Raw genomic sequence first — 22,915 nt, forward strand, 5'->3', positions numbered from 1 at the left:
AAATATTTATTAACGATTTAAACAGAATTTTAAAATATAGAAAATAAAATAAAAGTAGATTTTCAAAATAACAGGGTAATAATATATTTTATTATAAATAGATATTTAATAATTTATAATATATTTATAATCGTTATACTTATTTTAACGTCTTAATAAGACAATTAAATATTTAGAATAAAACTAATTCCACCTTTTATTTACGTTAAGTATAAACTTACTTATTTAAAAAAAACTTATTATATTCTTTTTTTCTAAAAGCATTTTATTGCAATAATAAAATTTTCATTAATTATTGCCTTAATATTAATATATTTATAATTATATTTGATCATATTTTGAATTATATACATATTTAAAGACCGTTCTAAAATATTTCAACAAGTTGGGGAATCATTAAGCACTCATAAAGAATCGGAAAGCCTACCCTTTTGTGCGTAAAGGATGCACGATAGACAAAACATCTATTCTGCAAAGAAACCGATTGTATCAATGATATTTGCAAGTTTTGCCTTGTAGTTATACTTCTAGATGAAAACATATTTCGTTGGTTGAACCAACAAGCGATGCAATTGACCCACCAACATGTGTATCTGTGATTTGTTAAAGGGGTCACACCTCTTTGGCTTTAAAACTCCAAAGTAGTAGATCCCGACGTGATCACTGAGAAATCATTGCACAAATTTAAAAATTAATAATTTTCATATTTATTTTAAAATCAGTAGAAATCTAAATTTAAAGTTTGGTAACACTAAGGGGTGTGACTTCGTAGCCAGTAAGATGCAGGTGGAAACTAGTGAGAATTTTTATTAGATTATATTACATATTGCAACAGACTATGATGGGCGTGATGTTTTCTCCGAACAATGGTGGAGAAACTGGCGCAAGGATGTTGTTAGAGGTCTTGTAGGTAGCGTGGCAGGCAGATAGACAGTGGCGTAGCTAGGGTATGTGCCGCCCGGGGCAATCCTTAAAATTGCCGCCCCCCCCCATACATTTTTTTGCAGGGTCATAAAATCAGCATTTCTCAAAATAATAAATTGATTATTGTTAATCTCTTGCTATTCGTGGAGTAACATACATTTTAGTTTATTCAGGGTTAAGAACCACACTAGACGATTCCATCGCGAATATGCCGCCTCCAAGCAAGTGCCGCCCGAGGCGGCCCGCCCCCTCCGCTCCCCCATAGCTATGCCACTGCAGATAGACCAGTGGTATAAGTCTGGGAGGCAAGAATTAGTTATTTTAATATAACTATCATTTCGATAGATCATTACAGATACGGTTTTTCTAGATTTTTATAATCTCATAAAAGAATCTTGTGAAAAATAATTAAAATAAAATCTATTTGGGTCATGCATGGTATTAGTAGTTATAGATATCACTGATTTACATACCTTAATTTCAGTCTGGTCTCATACTGCTTACTTTGTAGTTGTTGATTGTGTTTGATTGTGTTTAAAATAATGGAAGGAAAGATTTATAATAAATTGTTTCATTGGCCGTAGATACTTTGGCGAAAGATAGAGGATAAAAATCATTATAATTTTTTAACTGATTGTTAAAAAAATGGATGAATATATTCGACAGTCGAATATTTTAATATTATAATTTGATCTATTATTTTAAATTATGTTAAAACACCACCGAATTTTATTATAAAGATCACGTTTAAGATTAGGTCAACCAATCATCCTGGGTGGGTCATCTGTATTGCATAGGGATGGTTTTAACGTATTTGGGTTCCTCATCAATTGCCGGCTGCAAATTTAATGGATAGTGATGAACGTGAAAGGCGAAAGTACGAGCATTCGCATCAGTATAGATTTAATGTTATGTAAACAATTCGATCAATATATTACACTTTTTAAATTCAATTATTATAAGCTCATGTACCTCTGATGCTCTCATGATCTGACGTGGACCCAGAAATAGACGATTTACACGTCTGTTTTTCGGCTTGTTTTAAAAATAGCGCGAGTACGACGACTCTTCTTGGTCCAAAGCTATTTGTATTTCAGAAAGCGCTTCTGAGTCATTGTTTGGCTTTTGACGTACTTTCGATGAGGTGTCAGTCAATATATTTGATTGATATTTTAAGATTTAAGCCAATATGTTGTTTCACCTTTGTGTTTATTAAAGGTCAGTCGTTAATAACGATTAGCGTTAAATTTACACTGAAAGTAACCATTTGTGTTGGGGGCGAATTAATGAAATTTCCACGAGCTACCAGAAATGTCTCGCATCCTGGCGGGCGTAGGGAAACCCACACGCGTTCGAAAAGGTCATCGAAGCCTACTTATGCTACGTAGGCGAATGTCATAGGATGTTTTATTGTTTTGAGATGATAATCCATGTTTTTTTTGATGGCTTAAAAATGCTTTTTAATGTAAAATAATATTAAAAATAATAATATCAACTGCAGACTATATGTATGTATTTATAATACATACATATGTATATACTGTAGCACCAATAGTAAAAGTTATGTTAAATGCAATCGACAGTAATTGTCAATCATAAAATATATTATTTATTAAAAAAATATAATGTGTAGCACATCCCGCACACGTTGAAAAAGGTCATCGAAGCCTACGACCGATTCGTAGGCGCTCCTCGTAGGAAGTTGTATTGTGCACCGTTGATAATTTCAAGTATTTTTTTATTATATATTATTATTTCGTTTGTTGTGCCACTCCATCCGTTACGTTATGTTGTGTTTTACCGGAAGAATCCGGTTTTGAGAGATGGCGACGCGAACGCGAACGTGACGAGGTTTCTAAAAACGCGACGCATGCAAATTAACATCAACATGTCTTTATATTAGCGAGAGAATTGCGCTGTAAATTTTAAGTGGGCATTTATTTATGGTGCTAAGCCGTTATGCTGTAAATTAACGTAAAGCGTTATCTAAATGGGAAATATATAGTCAAAATTATTGGTTTGGATAAGAGATATTAAACTAAATATTCCATTGTTTCTTTATTTCTCATTGAGAAATTACGCTTTATGTCTTTCGAAATAGTTTTTAATGAACTCTTTGGAAATTGAGAAACTTTGTCTCTTAAGTCAGTATGTGAGTGATGGTACTCGTCGCTCTAGTGAGAATTGTATTTTGCTCGCTCTGGGGTACCAATGAAATCCAACTTTGATTCTTATGTTCTTTCTTTTCTTTATCAATGATATACATACATATTATAAATATTTTGATTGTCGACAGCACCTTTCAGTAGTTTGAAGAAATTATAAGCGACTTACAATTTTATGCGAGAACTCAGCGAGTCGTATTCGAACGAACTAAAAGAACGAATAATAAGCAAATATCCTCTTATAAAGATATCTCAAGAAACTGATTCAAAGATTATTTCCAAAAAATATTTATGCCTTTGCTGAAAGCTTTGAAAAATAATTTCATTCTTGACTTTGCGTGTATCATTGAAACACATTAAAAAGCTGCACTAGAGAGTCGCGACTGCATCCCTTATTATTAATATATGTGGGTTTTTTTACACATATTTTATGTTTGCGACAATACCATTAAAAACTACTAGTAGGTGTTGATAAAAAGCAGAAAAAACAAAACGAGACAAGTAATATGCGTTGTTAAAAACAAAATTAAATATCTAGCTAAACAGATTGTTTTCAGAAATTACGATAAACATTCACATTACGATGTAATGTTTTGCATTAAAAACTTTCTGCTCTAAAACGACATCCACAGAGTCCAGGCTTAAGTATCCAGGGCTGCAAAGCTTGCTGACCAATGAAAACCATGCAGCAATCATCCAGGCAATCGTTGCACTCGTTCCTTAGAACAATGAAATAAGTATACGCCTTTAGAAAGTGACATTTTCTTGATAGATATATCTAAGGTCGAATTGCACAATGGGAATTTTATGGCCTTACGGTGATATATTGTTTCCCATGACCGTTTAGTAACAAAAAATATTCATTTAATGCACCGGAGAATCATTGCATATTGTTTATGGGGGAACCCTTTAGTTCTAGTCGTAACGAGGGCTTTGTCTCTTTCTTATTGAAAAAATATTATTTTTGCTCACAGATTTTAACGCGAGTTGCAATATTAAGATCCCACAAACGAGTGCTTTGTGTGGTCCCCGCATAAATAATACCCGAATTGCAATTTAATAAGACAGCTGCAAAGGTTTGACAAGTAAAAAAAGTTTTTATTTCTTATACAGATTAATAGACTGAATTTGTTGCTAAATATTATCACATATTTAATTCAATTAAATCACATGACAGATTACCACTTTTTCATTTGTACGATTCATATAAATTAATATCAAAAATTAACTTCAAAAGCAAGTAATAAATAGTCACATTTTAGTTACATTTCTTGTTTCTTCTCGAGAATTATTCCTCGAAAATTTCTCAGAAAAAATGCAAAGCGAGAGTTATTATTTCTTGAACTATACAAATAAACATTTAATAACATAAAATATCTTTAAAAAAATTGCTAGTTCATGATTAAAACGCGTTTTTTTTGTCCTCAATTAAATAAATTAAATAGTTACCCAGGTTAATAATGGCTTATACCAAGAAACTGGGAAATATTATATTATAACTTTTTTATTTAAAATTTAATTTGTATAAATATTCAGGGTCGCCGAGAACGAACCCGGAACCTGGGAAAACATTGATTCCGGGCCTCATGACAAAAATGGCATTTTATATATTTTTAACATTGTAATATAATTTCTTGAATAAATCAAGTAAAATCAAATACGATATAACCCTTTTTATGCTAAAAATAAATATAAAAATTAGCCATTAGTCGTGTTTTATGGAGTACCACATATACATAAGTTATGTCTATTTTTTTAGTGTTATGTATAAATGATATTGTAAATCTGTAAAAAAAACAACACACACCGTCTTTGACTTCTTAGAAGATAGTCACACTGAGGTCCACTAATAATATTAACATATTTATTGTTAGAAAGTATCCTTACTTGTCTCATATCTCCTTGCTGATAAGATTGAACGAGCATATATTAAAAAGCATATTTAACTTTCTTGTACACTGGTTTATCTTCGCAAACAAAGAAATTTTATATTTTTGTTAAATATACCATCACAGATTATTGATTGTGAGGTAAAAGAAACATACAATGCTCAAGTAAAACACAATAAAGAACATTAATGTAAATATTTAGTAAGAAATAAAAAGTTTAAGGCAAATCTTTGCATATATTCATCGAAAATATTTTACAAATAAATAACGAGAAATTTAGGGACTAATATATTTATTAAATAATTTAATAAAATAAAATTATTACCTATCTTATACGCATGTTGCTTATATTTCTTTGATCATATCCTACTTTTTAGGACGTGGTATTCTAACCATTGAATATTTTATAAGACGTAGGACTCTCTTAGTATATTCCTGCGAGACTTGCGGTTGGATAGCGTTCTACTTTTCCATAGCTTTTTCATTTTAAAAGATAGCACAAGAAAATAAGAATATAAAAATAATTTAAAATAGTAGTTTATCAATAATAATATTAAATATCTATTTATGCACGATGTGAATTTATTGCCCTGTTAAAACCTTAACAAGTATCAAAGATGGATAAAAAGACCGTGAAACGAGCTTGAGAACAATCTCGATGACTCGATGGATTTTTTCTCGTAATGTATATGCATATCTTGTGTAACTTTTATTGTAAAGGATCCTAAACAGAGGTCGTCAACCAGTACGATACCAACAATCAATAAAAAAATTCAGATTATTTCTGAGGATATCCGTGATACGGACAAAAAGGCTTCGCATGCAATCATTAAGAGCGTTAATTAATGAACATTTGCACATGCTCACTGAATGAACATCCGTCGCAACGGGTATATTATTAATTATAAAATTGTTCATATCCGCAAGAATATCCTGAAAATAATTAGGTATGTTTTTAAAGCTAAGTTTTATATTTTATTTGATATATATAATATAAGAGAATGCGTAAAGGATACTTTTTACTATTTACAAAATTTTTTCGAGTATATTAAATATTATGTATTATTTATACAATTTATTATAATATCAACTCAAAAGAAATATTTTAAATAATAAATACGTAACTATAAAATAGCATTAGTGATAATATACTTAATGCTAATGCAAACTTAAAGCACTAAAATAAATAGACATTCTACAACCGAGTTAATTTAAAATAATAGCACTGCATTATTGAAATATAAATTAAAAACATTTGTATTTTTTAGATAATATGTAAAAATAATAAAAAATAAAAACGTTAAAAATGATTTTTTCATAAATAAAATATGGGCTGTGAGCCACAATCCATTTTTTAATAATTCCCCGTAATCCGTCACAACTTATGACGGATTATTACTTGTTTTAATATCAATGCTTTAAAACTTTTACATTTTTTAAATAATATCTGTCTGTAGATTGCAATCATTTTATGAATTCAAAACCATATATTAATCAAAGCGGCTTAAAATAAGCTTCATATTGCTATTTTTATATTATAGTATCAATCACTCAATATCAAATATCAAATTAAACAATATTTTTAGTCTCATCTAAATATTATAACAGAAAACACAAAAACATTACTTATTTTTTGATTTTAGCATGTCTTATTAAAATTCTTAATATATGTATATAATATTTAATTATAAATATCTTAACGGCCTGACACACTAAAGTATAAACTAAATAAAATATTTCATAGGATATTAACTAAATAAATAGTTATAATATACTATAGTTGGCATTACTGGCGATACTGACATGCAATGTTGTCAAGTGGTAACACATTTATGGACTGACCACACCCAACATTCATTGTTCTTTTTCACGATAACGGCCATTAGCCGCGGTATTCACATATCAGAATTGTGTTTTAAATTTATTTCAATGTATTATAATACGTTTGTTGGAATTCCTGGCTGGCAGTTCTAAAAAAAGATCTAGCTAGGATCTAGATTTGAAATGCATCAGGCGCTGTATGGTATTTAATTGGCTTTAAATTTCATTAGGTTATGCAAATTTTATATTACCATAAAGTTATTTTTTTTATGAAATTTTTTTTGTCGGGCTCGTAATTTTCACTTAATTTAATTTAATATTCGTTTATGAAAATCATTAATAAATCATTTCAACGAATGAAAACTCATTAGCGAATATTAATTGCTTAACGAATTTAAAATTAAAATGTTAGTTTTATAAATACAATTGCTATAGCATAAAAGCGAAGTTTTATATTACATTTTAAAAAATAATACATAAGCGACTATAAATTAACGTTAATTATTTTTTGCAAATTTAAAACAACAAAAAAATACGCTATAAAAATTTGAAAAATTAAAATTTTTGTCCAAGAAATAACTGTCAAAAAATTCTAAGCCAATATGTATTTATATATATAGTTAGAAAATAACGTGCAAAAAATTGACAATTTTAAATTTCGTCAAATTTTTGAATTTTGAATTTAAAAATAACAGTAAAATTAAAAAAAAAATTTTGAACTAAGTAATAACAGTCAAAAAAATAATTTAATTTAAACTAAAAAATAGTGGTAAAAAAATAAAAAAAAATATGAATGTTTGATTAAAAAATAACCAATAAATTTTCGTCTCTAGAACCAAATAATAATGAATGAAAATCGCCTTTAAATCATGAAGTTTGTGGTTTGTGCGTGACGTTAAGGAAAAGAAGGACAGCTGTAATAAAGTGTACTAATTATAAATCATTTACTTGTAATTATAACTTATCATTATAGTTAATTTAAATTTTAATTATTGTGCAATTAAATTTATCTGTACATTTAGTAGCTATATCATCGAATAGATAAATAAAATATCATATAGTAGATAATATATTGCTTGATTTAGAAAACTAAGCTTTGCGACACTCCCACTACATATTAAATAACATAAACGAAACACATACTAGCGTTTTCTAGTTTTTTGAACAAGCACTTAATTTTTTTTATCAATTAAAGATATTGAAAAGATGTAGAAAAGTGTAGTTTGATTGTGAATATAATTATATAAGATAGTAAATGTCTAATAAAATTGGCAGAATGATTTGATATACTACGCTATTTTTTAATCGGAAATTGCCATAGATTGCGGAAATAGATGAAAAAACAAAATTATGCAAACGAGACAGATCGATACGATTGAGTAGCTCTTGCGAGTTGAAACAAGAATCACTTACTTCCTAGAAAAAAATAATTGTGTTAGTTAAGTTAAAACATTCCTTTTTAAATATTTTAACTCACAGCTAGTCAGTGTTTACAAATGTGTGATTAAAAACCTGCCTAATCGATAGAAGAAGGTTGTATCTGTCGATTGATATTATTTTGTAGAATAATATTTTTAAATAAATATGTTATTGAAAAAATACTTTCTTTTGGGTATCTGTAAAATTTATATTATTATTAAACGTATTAAAAAATATTAATTTAATAAACTACTACCGCAGCGTCCAATCTGTGTATAATATAACTACCACCCATCACAATCACGTCGGGGTCACCAGCTTTGCGAACGAATGATGCATGCCAATTATACATATATTAAACCTCTGCAGTATTGCCTCTCTTTGCTTCCATCGCTTATTGTTTTTCCCTTTTCTTTGCTTGTTGCTTATATCTCACACTGACTTGTGTTTGCTATTAAAATATCAGCTCCACCGACCTTACCGCATGTAAAGCAACATCTTTTCATATTTCTAGTTGAATTTCGCAAATGAAAATTGCTAGGGTGGAGTACTGTAGGGGCTAAATTATTTGGTCACAAACTAAGCGGTTCTCTGGTTACACTGACGTGAAGGCAGCAGGGGCAACATTGTTTTATTGCTGGACCACGACGAGAGCGCTATGACTGACGGGGCCTCATCGGGACCTTGAGTTAGAATTTAACTCTTTAATGACCTTGTTACAGTTATTAGTTATCAGTAACCTATACATACATACAAAAATGTTTACAAAAAAATAATATTTTAGCAACTAATGCGAATCCACATTAGCATATTGGTTGTTATATGTACTAGATTGACAACTTTTTAGTTGACACCACCATTATTTGCTTGCATCAATATTTGATCAAAATCTATTACGTTATGACTACATATATGATTCACACTTTATAACAACGCTTACTCAATAACAGTTTTACACTGCGCTTCAGAATCTTCTAAAAACTACATTTTTGCGCAACATTTTCGCGAAATCGGAATGTTGTTGGCAGCGTAGCGACGGCCAACCATTGAAATATTGGTTGCGCTGAATGGGCATCGGCAGTGGGTGCGTCTGATTAAATTACATCAGTGTCCAGAGTCGTCTTCCGGTGCGATCTTCTCGTCTGGTCATGGGCGACCTTCAATCGGTGACGAGATGGCGCCTCGGGCGAGTCCGGACAGCAGCAGCGCGAGCCGACCCACTGACCCACTTTAGTATCGTTTCCGCACCTGACATGCCATGGGCCTCCAATAATTTCGTATGTGACGCTTATTTAACATCTGCATTGAGGAAAAACACAAAAAAATACGAACAAATATTGTGCTCTCTTATTGATCTATTTGAGCTCATTTATAGATTAAGTATTATAGAAATGCCAATATGGCAACTCTATCCACGATTACCACTTTTGATCATAGATAATCGATAATCCGAAATTTATCTATGTTCATGAACGTATGTAGATATTTATATTTCAAAGATTGTTTTTTATGAGATTTGAGTAGCTAGCTGAGACTATACTTTTGATTAACGAGTACTTGCATCATTTAATATTTGTATTTATTTTTAGCTAGCTTGCAGGATTGTTGATTGTAACATAAACAAAAAGAAAGGGTGACACTTTAACATTCGTCAATTGTTAATATTATTTTATTTATTGATAAAAAATATTTAAGATAAGTTATATTTTTTTAGGCCAGACTCAAATACATTTTCTATAATCTTGAACTAACCGCATAACTATAACTTTCACAATGACGCATCCAAATAATTTTATGAATTCTTGCAGTTTTACGTTTTCACTTTCGTTTTTTAAGATTTGTACTTTCTATTGTTTATAATGTAATGTTTAGTATTATCATATGTTTTACAGTAAAGAAAAAAGCCGCTTGACATAAACAATAAGATTAAGCATGAGCTGTTTAAATAATTAAATGGTTGATGTTCTCATTATGGACCCAAAAAAACCGTAGGAAAATGTGGGAAACAATGACAATCATTATTTTTAATTTTTATGATGAGATATAATAATCTTAGGACGAGTATAATATAAAATTGACATTTCTTTTACGCGCACATCTGCTAAATAATGCATGAAGATAGATATAAGACAGTGCAATTAAAAATAAATGTCTTACTATGCATAAGAGACGACTAATATGAACCGAGATTCTCACGGAAAATAAAAATAAAATTAGATCTTTTTTAAAAATTGACAATTTATTAAAAAAATATTCTTGCACTCGTTATATAATATAAATAAAAATTAATACACAGATTGAAAAATGGCTTAATTATTATTAAAATTATATACATATGTATATCATAATATTATACAAAGTTTTTACAATGGTGCAAATAAAATGGCATTAAAATAAAATTAATATTTATGCTTAACTATGTATAATTATTTATAAGAAATAAGAATGGTGAATCCTTTGCCCTTGTGCCATATAATACATAGCAACTGGTCCATTACCTGTCTCCAGGTGGTAAGTGATTAACTTTGTAAATGTAGTTCCCCTTTTGCCTTTGTATTTTATCATTATGCATGTTTTATATCGGAAACTCGCATCTTCTCACACTCAGTTTCTCTAAATTTAAAACAATGGTACAGCAAAAAATAAATCAACATTTTTTCATCATAGACGCCTAGCATATACGCCGAGCGAAAGTTTCACATAACAATTTTGAAAATTTCACTAAAAAATCATCTGAATACACAAAAATGTCTCTGTTGTTTGCACCAACAAAGAACGGTGAAAAAGTGTTAAGTAACTGCGTACGTGTGATCTAAAAGAGTGACGCCACAAGTCGCCTTTAGTCACTCGGTCAGTGGGTCAATGCCGCACAAGCACACGATGCACTCACTAACACTTTTCCATTGTGGCTCATCACATCCTATTCTGGCGTGCAAATTGTTCTGGGTTCACTTAATTTTATCGCATTCTCATTGGCCTTTCATCATTGGAATGATTCGTTTAATAGATATTGTACTTATTTCATATCAAAATGTATACATAATTTTGTTGAATATGCTAGTGAAGCATCTTCGACAAATCCAATGCTATTCTACGTATATGACTAAAACATATTATCGCAATATTTAAATGTACTCATCTTAAGTCTCTATTCAAAGTTTCATACATTTAAATCAAGTAAAACTGCGATTTTTTTATTTATTTTGCTTGTATATCTCTATTACTTTTGTGACATACATATATAAATTATTACAAATATTTGTTCATAAATAAGCTTACTACTTAATATTAAATTACCAGATCCACAAGATTCCCGTTACATACAATACGACCTTGGACAATGCCCATCAAGCGAATGTCGCTTTCTAAAGGCGTATATCTAATTTGCTGTTCCAAGAAACAAGTATATATATTAGCTGGATAATCATTGCATCATTGTGGTTGGTCCGCAAGCTCTGCAGCCCTGGATACTTTAGCCTGGACTCCGATGAGGAGAGGGCAGTTACACGCATCCACTCGAAGAGACCAGCAGACGTCCGCCGCCCACGGACAACATACTGTCATAAGCGCTCACATCCCAAGAGGCACTCCTGCATGCGAGCACCATCGTAGTAGAGAGGGATTAACTTTTAAAACACAACACTATGACTATTTTGGCGATCGGTAATCGTGAAGTTTAAAGAACAATAGTAATAAACACAGGGTCATACGTATTGTATCTTGCGCGTGTTTTCTTTAACAAAGTGTTATTTTTATTGGTGGTTATCGTCTTTGGAAGAATTGTGCTATTGTTTCACATTCAGTATCCGCGCACAATTTACTTTATTAGCGCTGTTTTTTGTAATCCGGATATCTTTTTCCGTTGTGTGGTCTTAACTTTTGAAACAAGGTTGATATTTTTTTTCACTGTAGAATATTTCTCTTTTTGTTGTTTGAGTGGTTGTTATGAAAATTTCTCTATTTGTTATTAATTAAATATATGATTGATGCATTATTTACTTACCATAAAATATGAAATGGTGGGTTTATATTTATTTGCAATATTTAAAAATAAAATTTAGTCATCCATGCTAATCGATTACATTTTTTATATAATAACAGGTTCCAATGCTTAGAAAATATTCTTAAAAGATTCTATATTTTTACTGTAGTAAATTCAAAGTGATTCTATTTTGTAATCATCATCCGTATTTCCATAATAATAGAAGTACTTTAAAATAAAGATTATAATTGAAATATGCATTTCCGATTTGGCATTTTTTTCTATGACTTTTCTCTTTGTTATTCTGTTATCGAGTTAGAAATTTTACATATGTATGTACTATTTTATGTAAACAAATACATGAAACAAAGCGCAGCGATTTTTTTTAGCCTCGGATTCGCGTAATCGAGGAATATAAAATATATATTTTCGCACCACCAATCATCCGTATATTTTACTGTCTATATTTCATTTCAAGTATTTAAATGTTTGTATTTAACGTATATAAACAGTTGCCATGAAATTTACATTTTTTCCTGGAAATTTGATGGCACTGTTGAAATATATATAATATAATTGTTATTTTTGGGAAATTTTAAGCTGAACGACCAAACATATGTATATATACATACATTTTATTCATAAAGGTCTAAATCAGCGGTTCTGAAACTGGGGTCGTAGACCCCTGGGGGTCCGCGTAACCATTCGTCCACGAAAGAATTGTAGCACTGGATATATTATTAAAAAAATAGTAAAAACATCATATGAATTATATTTACTAATTGAAAAATCTAAAAAAAATAATATAGGAGAGCAACTAATTCTTCCTGTTACATAAGTAATAATGAATACGTTGGAAACTAAAGCAACAAAATAATTAAGTTTAATTACATTATTGAACAAAACGGTCAAGAATATGAGTGAATATATGTCATATTCGCAGCCAGTAAGACGCAGGTGGAAACTAGTGAAAATTTTATAAGATTATATAACATATTGCGACAGACTATAATGAGCGAGATCGTTATTTTCCGAGCAGTGGCGGAGAAGCTGGCGCAGGGATGATGTCCGTGGAAGATCCTGAGTTCTGGTTGGTGTGCCAGCGACAATATAGCTCTCTCTACTGTGGTCGTATGGTGGAGTCCCTATCAGGATGTGACCTTTATATTCCGTGGGCAGACGGGCGTCTGTTAGTCTCTTCGAGTGTCTGCCGGAGTCTGCCCTCTCTATATTGGAGTTCAAGCTTAAGTATCCAGGGCTACAATGCTTGCTGACCAATCACAATCATGCAGCGACCATTTCGCCAATCGTTGCACTCGTTTCTTAGAACAACAAAATAAGTATACGCCTTTAGAAAGTGACATGTTATCACATTACAGTGCTATTTGTTTTTCGACACGTCAAAAATGTTAATATTCTGGAATACTTTTTAAAGTTTTGACAAAATACTGTATTTATTATTATATTGTATATGATAATACATATAAGACTCTTTTAAACTTATATAAAATTTTATTTTTAGAAGTTTTAAAATTTTCAATATTTTGAACTATTCAAAATCGATTAATAAACGATAAAGTAACGTTATAAAGATTCTAAAAATAAAGTTTAAATATTGAAAAAGCATCAAAAATATTTATTATAATTTAAAAAATAACAAAGCATTAAGTGTATTGAAACTATAACAGTACAAGTGTTATATATGCAATAATTACAACTCGGTAGGTTAGAAAAATAATACTATTTTAATTTTATTTTTAAATTAAAAATCCTAATTGGTACAGATTTAAAAGATATAAAAAATTCAATATTAACTATTGAGAAAGTCCACTGTTACACTAATATGAGTAATTTCTGGAATTTCAACAATTACAAAGTGTTTTTTCTACTTTATTTTGTTTGTCTGGCATAAGTCGTTATGACCATAGTTTTTATAAATAAAAATAGATAGGAGGTTAAGTCTAAATGCGCTTTATTCTACATTAAATGTAGAATAATGCGCTGATGTAATATCTTTCATGATTTTTTCGTAGTATCTATAGATTTAATATATCATAAATCATATTAAGGGCAGACTCAACAATGTGCTTTTCTTAAAATTATTTTATACTTACATTATCATAACATGAAGAGTAATAGAAAAATTTGATCCAAGAATATATTAATAATTATTATTCTGAACTACGTCAGATGAAAATGGAAAATCAAAGTGGTTATTGTTACTTTGAAATGTAGCACTAATATAATTATTTTGAAAACGTACACCATTCGTTTTCACACTATAACCTCAATAGAGCGAGAGTATCGTGTCAATGCCAAATTCTTGACCCAGAGAGAGGGAAACTACTAAGGAAAATCTAACGTGAAAGTAAAGAGATGCATTCGAAATTGTGTGCGTGCACACACAAAAAAATAATCAAAAAGAGCTAAAAACGAAATTATCATTGCGTGTAGAATTTTGTCCATGCTGTGCGATTATCAGGCTAAGCACTGCGTAGACGTTCGCTTGAGCCACTTACGCACCGTCGATACTGATAATCCAAATCACGACCTACATTCGCTGAAAATTGCTACATTTCTAACAATACGAAGTATAGCAATATTTTTTTTGTTTTGTTGGGTTTATTTAAAAAAAAAAATGATCACAAATTTGACCATCATGGTTTGACAGATTTCCCCAATGCGTCATTATATCCATCATATAAACAATATTTATACCAATAATATTAAAAAAATATGGTGTACATCTAAAATGTATGATATTTTTTTCATTGTTGAAAACATCTTTGTGCTTAGCAAGCTTGTTGAGAAGCTGGATGTTATGTGCAAGAGGAGCGTTTTTAAGTGCCGACGTACAAGAATAATGGATGCAATCGCGACTCTTATTGAAAACATTCCCAATGTGCATTTAAAATTTCCATTCGTGCTCGAGTGTCACTCCCAAGTAATCAACAAAAGTATTTCTGCTATAAAATTTTGCTTAAACTGTCAGAGAATATTTATAATAATATTAATAATTTATAAATGTAATTACATACATTGCGAGTTACTATGATGAGCAAGTATCGTTTTCTTCGAGCAGTGGTGGAGAAGCTGGCGCAGGGATGATGTCTGTGGAAGATCCTCAGGGGTCTTGTGAGTGGCAGCAACCGTGTCTGGTGGTCAGTTTCTCTTGCTGCGATGATCGTGTTCAAGAGTCTCAGGTTCGCGTCTGCCAGGCGGGGCGCTCTTGCTGATCCTCATTGATGACCAGCCTTATGTATTCAGAGCTGCAAAGCTTGCTTACCAATCACAATCATTCAGCAATCATATCAGCCAATCGTTGCACTCGCTTCTTAGTACAACGAAATAAGAAAGTGACATTTGCTTGATGTACATCTCCGAGGTCGAATTGTGCAATGGGAATGCTGTCGCCTTACGATGTTATTTATCTTCCGACGATATATTGTTTTTTGTGATCGTTTCGTAACAAAGAAACATTCATTTAATGCACCGCAGAATTATAGGAAACAACTTTTTTCTAATCGTAACGAGGGCATTTTCATTATTGGTCAGTTATTAACGGGAGTTTCAAGAATAATATCCCCCGCTTTGTGTGGTCCCACTGTTCTTTAGTCACAGTCCACTCTGTGCTGTTGACGAGAGCGGACGCATTCGCGCTTCGCTCCGTTATCGTACGAAGGACACCCCCGCTACCGTTCTGCAACGATAGACACGCCCACTGCAATTAGCTACAAAGACAGCGCCATGAAGAAGGCGCAGACGCGCAAGCGTTCTCTTGGAACGTTGAAGGCGTACCTAAACGCCTCACAATCAACTTCAGGCCTGCCAGATCATGAGTGGCAGGTACCCAAAAAGACATCGAAAGTTTCCCAGGATGCTAAGATGCCTCCGACCACGAGCCAAAACAGGTATGAAAAGCTTCCCGAAGTGATCGAAAGGAAGCAGCAGAGGATACCGCCTGTGATCGTAGAAATCACGGGAACACACCTCCAGACGATCGACTTAATTAAGTCGATCACAAAAACATCGAACTTCTCGTTGCGATACACGGGAAGTGGCAATGTGTCAGTACTTTGCGCGTCGTTTGAAGCACGCGCGTTGTTAATGGATGGACTGAAGGGCCAACGCGCCTTTCACACATTCACCGCCGACGACGATAAAACAGTGAAATCCGTGCTGAGAGGGCTCCCAGAGGTCCCCACCGAAGACATTGCCGCTGATCTCGAACGTCAAGGACTTAGCGTCGTCAAGGTGACGGCAATGAAGACCAAGACCGAGAAACAAGGAGACTCCAGGCTCTACCTTGTCCAGTTTCCGGCTAATACAACAACGAGCACTATAAGAAGCATCCGGTACGTTTGCTTCACCAAGGCCACGCTTGAAAAGTACAAGCGTAATAAGTTGCATTTAACGCAATGTTTCAGGTGTCAACAATTCGGCCACGCTGCAAGAAATTGTCAACGAGCTCCCAGGTGCGTCAAATGCCCCGGAAACCACGCCACGAACGAGTGCTCTAAGAAGGACCGAGAAGCACCCGCCATCTGCACTGGTTGTGGAGGAGACCATCCGGCCAATTTTAAGGACTGCCCTCGTAGGTTAGAATACCTACAGAAAACCCAGAAGAGACAACAGAGACCGACTCCCACTGTTCACTCGTCGCAGCCGAACAACATATTCAACCTCGAGCAAGCGCAATTTCCTGCACTGAAACCAACGAAACCAGCGTTGGTAAAAACCTCAACCACCACAGCAGTGATCTCATCAGCCACTTCATGGAACGCCCAGGTTGGCGCCGCACCAGCACCAATAAACAAGGCGCCACAACGTCCCCAAACCAGGCAGCCTGAGGAGCCCCTCTCAGACACAATGCCAACTTCAGAGCTACGCAGGATGTTGCTCGTCCTTCAAGAAATCAGGACCAAGGCTGGAAAGTGTGCCAGCAAAATGGAGATCGCCTTGATGATGGTCGAATATCTCGATGTGCTCTTCTAAGGTGGGGCTCAACGTTTTGACGTGGAATTCACGCGGATTCCGAAATAAAACTGGAGAACTGGAACTGCTGATCAGTGAGTACAAAATTGATATTGTCGTAATCACCGAATCTTACCTCAAACCACACGTCAACGTTTTTATACCGAACTTTGTCTGCCTCCGGAGGGATCGTCTCTCAAGGCCAGGCGGAGGGGTCGCGATATTTGTAAAAAAATCAATTAAACACGCGCGCATTACAACAAACACGACTAATCTTGAAACTGTCGCGATACAAATTAAACACGATAATAAATTAATAATAATTGTCGCGGGGTATAATTCTCCCGGTGACAGGTTGCTTCGGGGTGATCTTGATGATGTGTTTCGTCTTGGAGAATCCGTGATATTAACTGGAGACTTTAACGCGAGACACATGCATTGGGATTGCCCCGGTGCGAATCGATCCGGTAAATTAATCTTTGATTATTTACACGATACGGACACTACTGTAAATTTTCCGAAATCCCCAACGCATTATCCTACCAACCACACGACTCCGTCAATTCTGGACATAACGTTGGTCAAGGGTAATTCCCGGATTTCAAACATGCACTGCATCCAGGCTCTGTCCTCGGACCACCTTCCAGTATTCTTTACGTTGGACGGTGAGGTCGAGATGGGTTCTGAGGTCGTTTTCAATTATGCAAAGGCTGATTGGAAGCGATTCAGAAGCATAGTAGAGTCTCGGGTATTGATTAAACGACAGAATTATACCTCAAATGACACTAAAACTATTGACGATGATATTCATTACTTAACATCCGTGATCGAGCAGGCCAAAATATCATCAATTCCGTCGCGTAAAAATATTTGGAATAACATAGAACTCACCCCAGAAATAATTAAACGTATTAAAATTAAAAATAATATGAGAAAGCAATGGCACAAAAATAAATCGCCCCAACTTAAAACTCTAATTAACAAACTAACTGATGAAATTCGCGTTCAAATTCAAAACATCAAAAACGCTTCGTGGTCGCGTAAACTAAAAGCTTTGAAACCGGGAGATAATTCCTTATGGAGAATGACGAAATCGCTTAAAAATAAAAACTCAAATATACCACCTTTAAAAACCGGAAACAACGTAGCTAACACGACTCAGGAGAAGGTCGAGATTTTAGCTGAGACATTTTTTACATCTTATCAACTTACGCAAAATTACATTGACCAAAAAACCCAAAATAAAGTAGACCGGGCAATTAAAGATATTAGTAAAACTCCAATAGATAAAAAACCCATTAACCAAGTCGGCATATCAGAAATTCTTAGTATTGTTAAACGATTATCAAATAGAAAGGCTCCAGGTATAGATAAATTAGAGAATATATTGATTAAAAACCTTCCTTTTGTTTGCTTAAAGTACTTAAATAACATTTTTAATTCATGCTTATCTTTTGGATATTTCCCAATAATCTGGAAAACGGCAAAAATTCATCCGATAAAAAAACCTGGCAAAGCAGATAATATACCAATTAACTACCGCCCGATAAGTTTACTTCCCTCATTTAGCAAATTATTTGAAAAAATTATATTATCTCGATTAAAGGAATCTCTTAATAGCAAACTCATTAATGAGCAATTTGGTTTCCGCGAAAATCACTCGACTACGCATCAACTTAATAGATTAACAGAGCACATATCTGCCGATTTTAATATGAAAAAAAGTTCTGGTCTTTTATTATTAGATATGGAAAAGGCTTTTGATACAGTATGGCATGATGGATTAATGTATAAACTTTTAAAATATGAAACTCCCTATTACATTATTCACATGTTACGGTCTTACCTGAAGAATCGAAGCTATGTTGTTTCGCTAAATAATACATTTTCGACACCGCGTAAAATACCAGCTGGTGTTCCTCAAGGAAGTATACTTGGCCCGTTTCTCTTCATTCTATATACTAATGATATTCCAATGTTAAAAAATACTAAACTCTCAATGTACGCTGACGACACTGCAATCCTTACTAGTTCTTATGGTCTTAAACCTATTGCAGTTAAACTTCAAAAATCCCTTGAAAACTTAAAAAAATATTTTATGAAATGGAGAATTAAAATTAATCAAGACAAAACAGAAGCAATAATATTCACTAAACGTAGACAACCCTTGCCTGCACCCATTAAAAGTGAACAAGGGCATAACATTGAATGGAGAGCGAGCGTTAAATATCTGGGTATACACCTGGACTCCAGACTAAAATTCAATAAACATATAACTGAACTCCGGTCGAAAGGGCTCGGCGCCATTGCGGCTCTAAAATCAATATTTAATAGAAAAAGTGCGCTTACAATAAAAAATAAAATTCTAGTCTATAGACAATTAATCAGACCTGTTTTAACTTACGCTTGTTCAGTGTGGAGTAACGCGAGTAATAGTAATTTTAATAAACTTCAAGTAATTCAAAATAAAGCCATAAAAATAATTTATAATACACCGTTTTATACTAACCTTAAAAAACTCCACACCAAACATTTAATTCCTACCATTAAAGAATACTGTTATTATCAAACCGAAAAATACTATAAAAAAATCTCGCGAGAACACGCAAACCCACTAATTTCAAGAATCGGTGATTACGACAAAGCAAAACTTAAATTTAAATACAAACATAAAATGCCTAAGCACATATTGCTTTGATGCAGTTAAGCTCATCACAGTGTCATCAGTTTCAGGTCTACAGGGCTAGGTTTATTTACCTTTGTATGTGTTTTATTTTGTATAATTTGTTTTTTCTCATCTGCTTCATTCTTTTCCAAAATTTTTTTTTTTTTTTTTTGGATTTTTTTTAAATTTGTAAAAGGTTTTATGTATTTTTCCTTTAATTTAGTATATTCTCGTATAATTTATTATTCTTTTTATGTTATTGTATAACTTAACAATTTGTAAACAATGTAAATGGTTATGAACCAGTATTGTGCATTTAATATATCTGTATGCTATTTTACCTATGTCTATTTAAGAAATAAACTTTTATAAAAAAAAAAAAACTGTTCTTTAGTTTATCCTTATTGATAAATGATCATTTTTGCTCACAGATTTTAACCCGAGTTTCAAAATTAAGGTCCCTTACAAAAGTAATAATTAAATACATAAATAATAAGAATTTGATTTTTTACATTTTTAATAAGGTTGGTGCATTTAAATGAGTAACTATTGTATATTAAAATTATTTAATCTTAGGATTAGTAAAGTATATGTTAATATAAATTATATAAGTAACTAATAAAAATTATATTGCATTTATAACAACGCTTTCTATATTGGTTGTTTTTCTAATTAGCTAACTTAATTGGCAATAAACCTTTTAGAAAAACGGTTAAAGGTGAAAATTACTTAATAATGATATTTTGATCTTACTATTTTATTACATTATATTAAACAAGAAGTAAACATTTTATATCTACAAAATATCAAGTACTCATAAAAAGCGTCTTATGAAAACTTGCCAACTTTATTATAACTGAAACTTTCGGACACAGAAAAATTTTACTTGTGAAAATAATAGAAGAAAAATACAGAATATTTAATGTATGTAAGGTTTAATAGTACGGAGAGGCCATAGATTGTCTTTTCTATGTATTAATCGATAATCATCGATTATATTTTAAAGCATTAGGACAATTAAAAAAATGAAGTATATTAATTAAGTATTATCAAATTATGACTATTCAATATATTATTGAAAAAATAATATAATATTTATTGGACGAATATGTACCATATTTGTAATATATATTGGATAGGTAAACACATTTAATCGGAGAGGTTCTTTTTTATTATCACAGCAAAAAAAGTCATGGTTAAGGTACCTTTTGCACGAAAGGTTACACTTCGGACAATCACGTATCACTCCTTGCATAAGATGCTTCATTTAACCTAGATAAATAACATCCATTCATTTTACCCTTTTGAAATAAACTAAAAATAAATCTCCATATTTTTTCTAGAACAATCTCGTTTTACTAATACTTTCCAAGAACTTGACAAAGGCTAAAGCTTACGAAATAATAATCCTGTACCAGGTTCAAGGGTATGTAAAATGGGTATGGGTGTACAAGGCATGCGGTAGATTTTCACCCAATACGCTTAATTGATTATTGAATTTCCTTACGGGATTACGGTGAACCCTGAACTTTATCTGAGCGAATTGTGGGCGACGCTTAAATCTGTAGTGCCATGACCAGGTGAGTAGCTTTCGCAACAATTTCAATAAATAAACAATTTCCAATTGAGATAGGGATGGTGGTGGTGTATGAAGGGTGTTGGGTAAAACGTTGAAAAGATCGATTCGGGTTCTTAAATTTAATAAAACGATTGTTTTTAAACGGCATAGCAGGAGTTTATCATTATTTAATTTAATGCTTAGCATTAAATAAGTAATATGCGCAAAAAATATTGGTAAATAAAATTAATATAATAGTACTAATAGCCTAAGTACTTAACAAATTTTATACGATGTTTGTAACTAAAATAAAAGAAAAAATCTGTCATATATTTTGTACAGATAAATTTAGAAACATAACCAAACTATCTTTCAAATAGAGGTCAATCAGCTAATGTGAAACTTAGTCCTTTTCTAGGATTAGACATAACACATATCTACAAATCAGTGACATATATGTACATAATTATAAACTATTTGTATATTTTAATTTACATTTAATAGATGTTATTTATACATTACTGTATTCGGTGATATAAGTTGTTTGGCACATACCTTTCAGCTAGTAAAACATATAGTTATTTTAGTTAAGGAATTTTTGGTTTTTAATGACAAAGAGGTGTGACTTTGCAGCCAAATAGACACCCGAAAATCTAGTAATAGTTTATTTTTATAAACATATATAAATTAATAGATATATTGAGAAATTTAGATGCCGTTATTAGGTGGTGGAGTTGAAATGACATCTCTCACCGCGTCTCTTCCTCTGCGGGTATTTTATAATGCTAGTTTGAGACTGCTTCGGCGAATAGTTGATGAAGAAGTTTGCAAGTTAATTGAATCACTTCTTGGATACACCCACGAAATGTGTTTACGCCTCAAAAAAGAAACGGTTCAGATGGTCACCCCGGCGATCGGTAACCAAAGGCAAGAATAACAATAGTATTACGTGCAAGTGTTATAATAGTATTTACCAAGCAAAGAGTTTTTTCGGTGTATATGTGGGTGATTTACGTATATTAGAACGGGGCATTAACATAGAATAAAAGCGTTAAATACCTGGGATTACATCTATACTCTAAGCCTAAATTTAATAAATATACTTTTAAACTTTGCTCTAAAGGGCCTGCTGCCAAAGCGACCCTTAGACCGATATTTACTAAAAAGAGAATGCTAAACACTAAAAGTAAAATCCATATATTTAATTAATTAATCAGGCCCATTGCAACATTTGCCTGCCCAGTGTTGAGTAACACCAGTAATACTATTTTTTCATTCTAAATAAAGCTATGAAAATAATATAATTTATAATTTTTTGAGTAATCTTAAAAACTAGCATCGTCATTATCATATTAAATAATACTATAAAAATATTTCTCGTAACCACACTTATCTACTAATCTTGTGCATTGGAAACTACGATAGAAAAAACATTAAATTTAAATATAAGCATAAGCACAAAATTCTAATGTAATATTGTTTTAGAGGCTGAAGGCACATTTAAATGGTTCAAGATCT

The 22,915-nt window shown here is 32.1% G+C and overlaps 1 protein-coding gene and 1 long non-coding RNA gene across 2 annotated transcripts in view; both read left to right on the plus strand.

Moving 5' to 3' along the window:
- The window catches only part of LOC148230995 (uncharacterized), a 260,014-nt gene that overhangs the window by 16,890 nt on the left and 220,209 nt on the right, over positions 1-22,915 (plus strand). The gene's annotated exons all lie outside the window — the stretch shown is intronic.
- On the plus strand, positions 15,820-19,993 carry LOC148230996 (uncharacterized). The gene is made up of 2 exons (XM_088194520.1): positions 15,820-16,555; positions 16,628-19,993. The coding sequence occupies exons 1-2, from the start codon at positions 15,948-15,950 to the stop codon at positions 17,193-17,195; spliced, it is 1,176 nt and encodes a 391-aa protein (XP_088050646.1). The 5' UTR covers positions 15,820-15,947; the 3' UTR covers positions 17,196-19,993.

The sequence above is a fragment of the Plectrocnemia conspersa genome, unplaced genomic scaffold (genome assembly GCF_051122295.1).
Source record: "Plectrocnemia conspersa isolate PC_06_02 unplaced genomic scaffold, ASM5112229v1 ptg000010l, whole genome shotgun sequence".
Lineage (NCBI taxonomy): Eukaryota > Metazoa > Arthropoda > Insecta > Trichoptera > Polycentropodidae > Plectrocnemia > Plectrocnemia conspersa.

Coding starts and splice junctions, on each gene's coding strand:
- LOC148230996 (XM_088194520.1), top strand. CDS start 15,948: ATGAAGAAGGCGCAGACGCGCAAGCGTTCTCTTGGAACGTTGAAGGCG. Junction 16,556..16,627: donor AGCACTATAAGAAGCATCCG/GTACGTTTGCTT, acceptor GCAATGTTTCAG/GTGTCAACAATTCGGCCACG.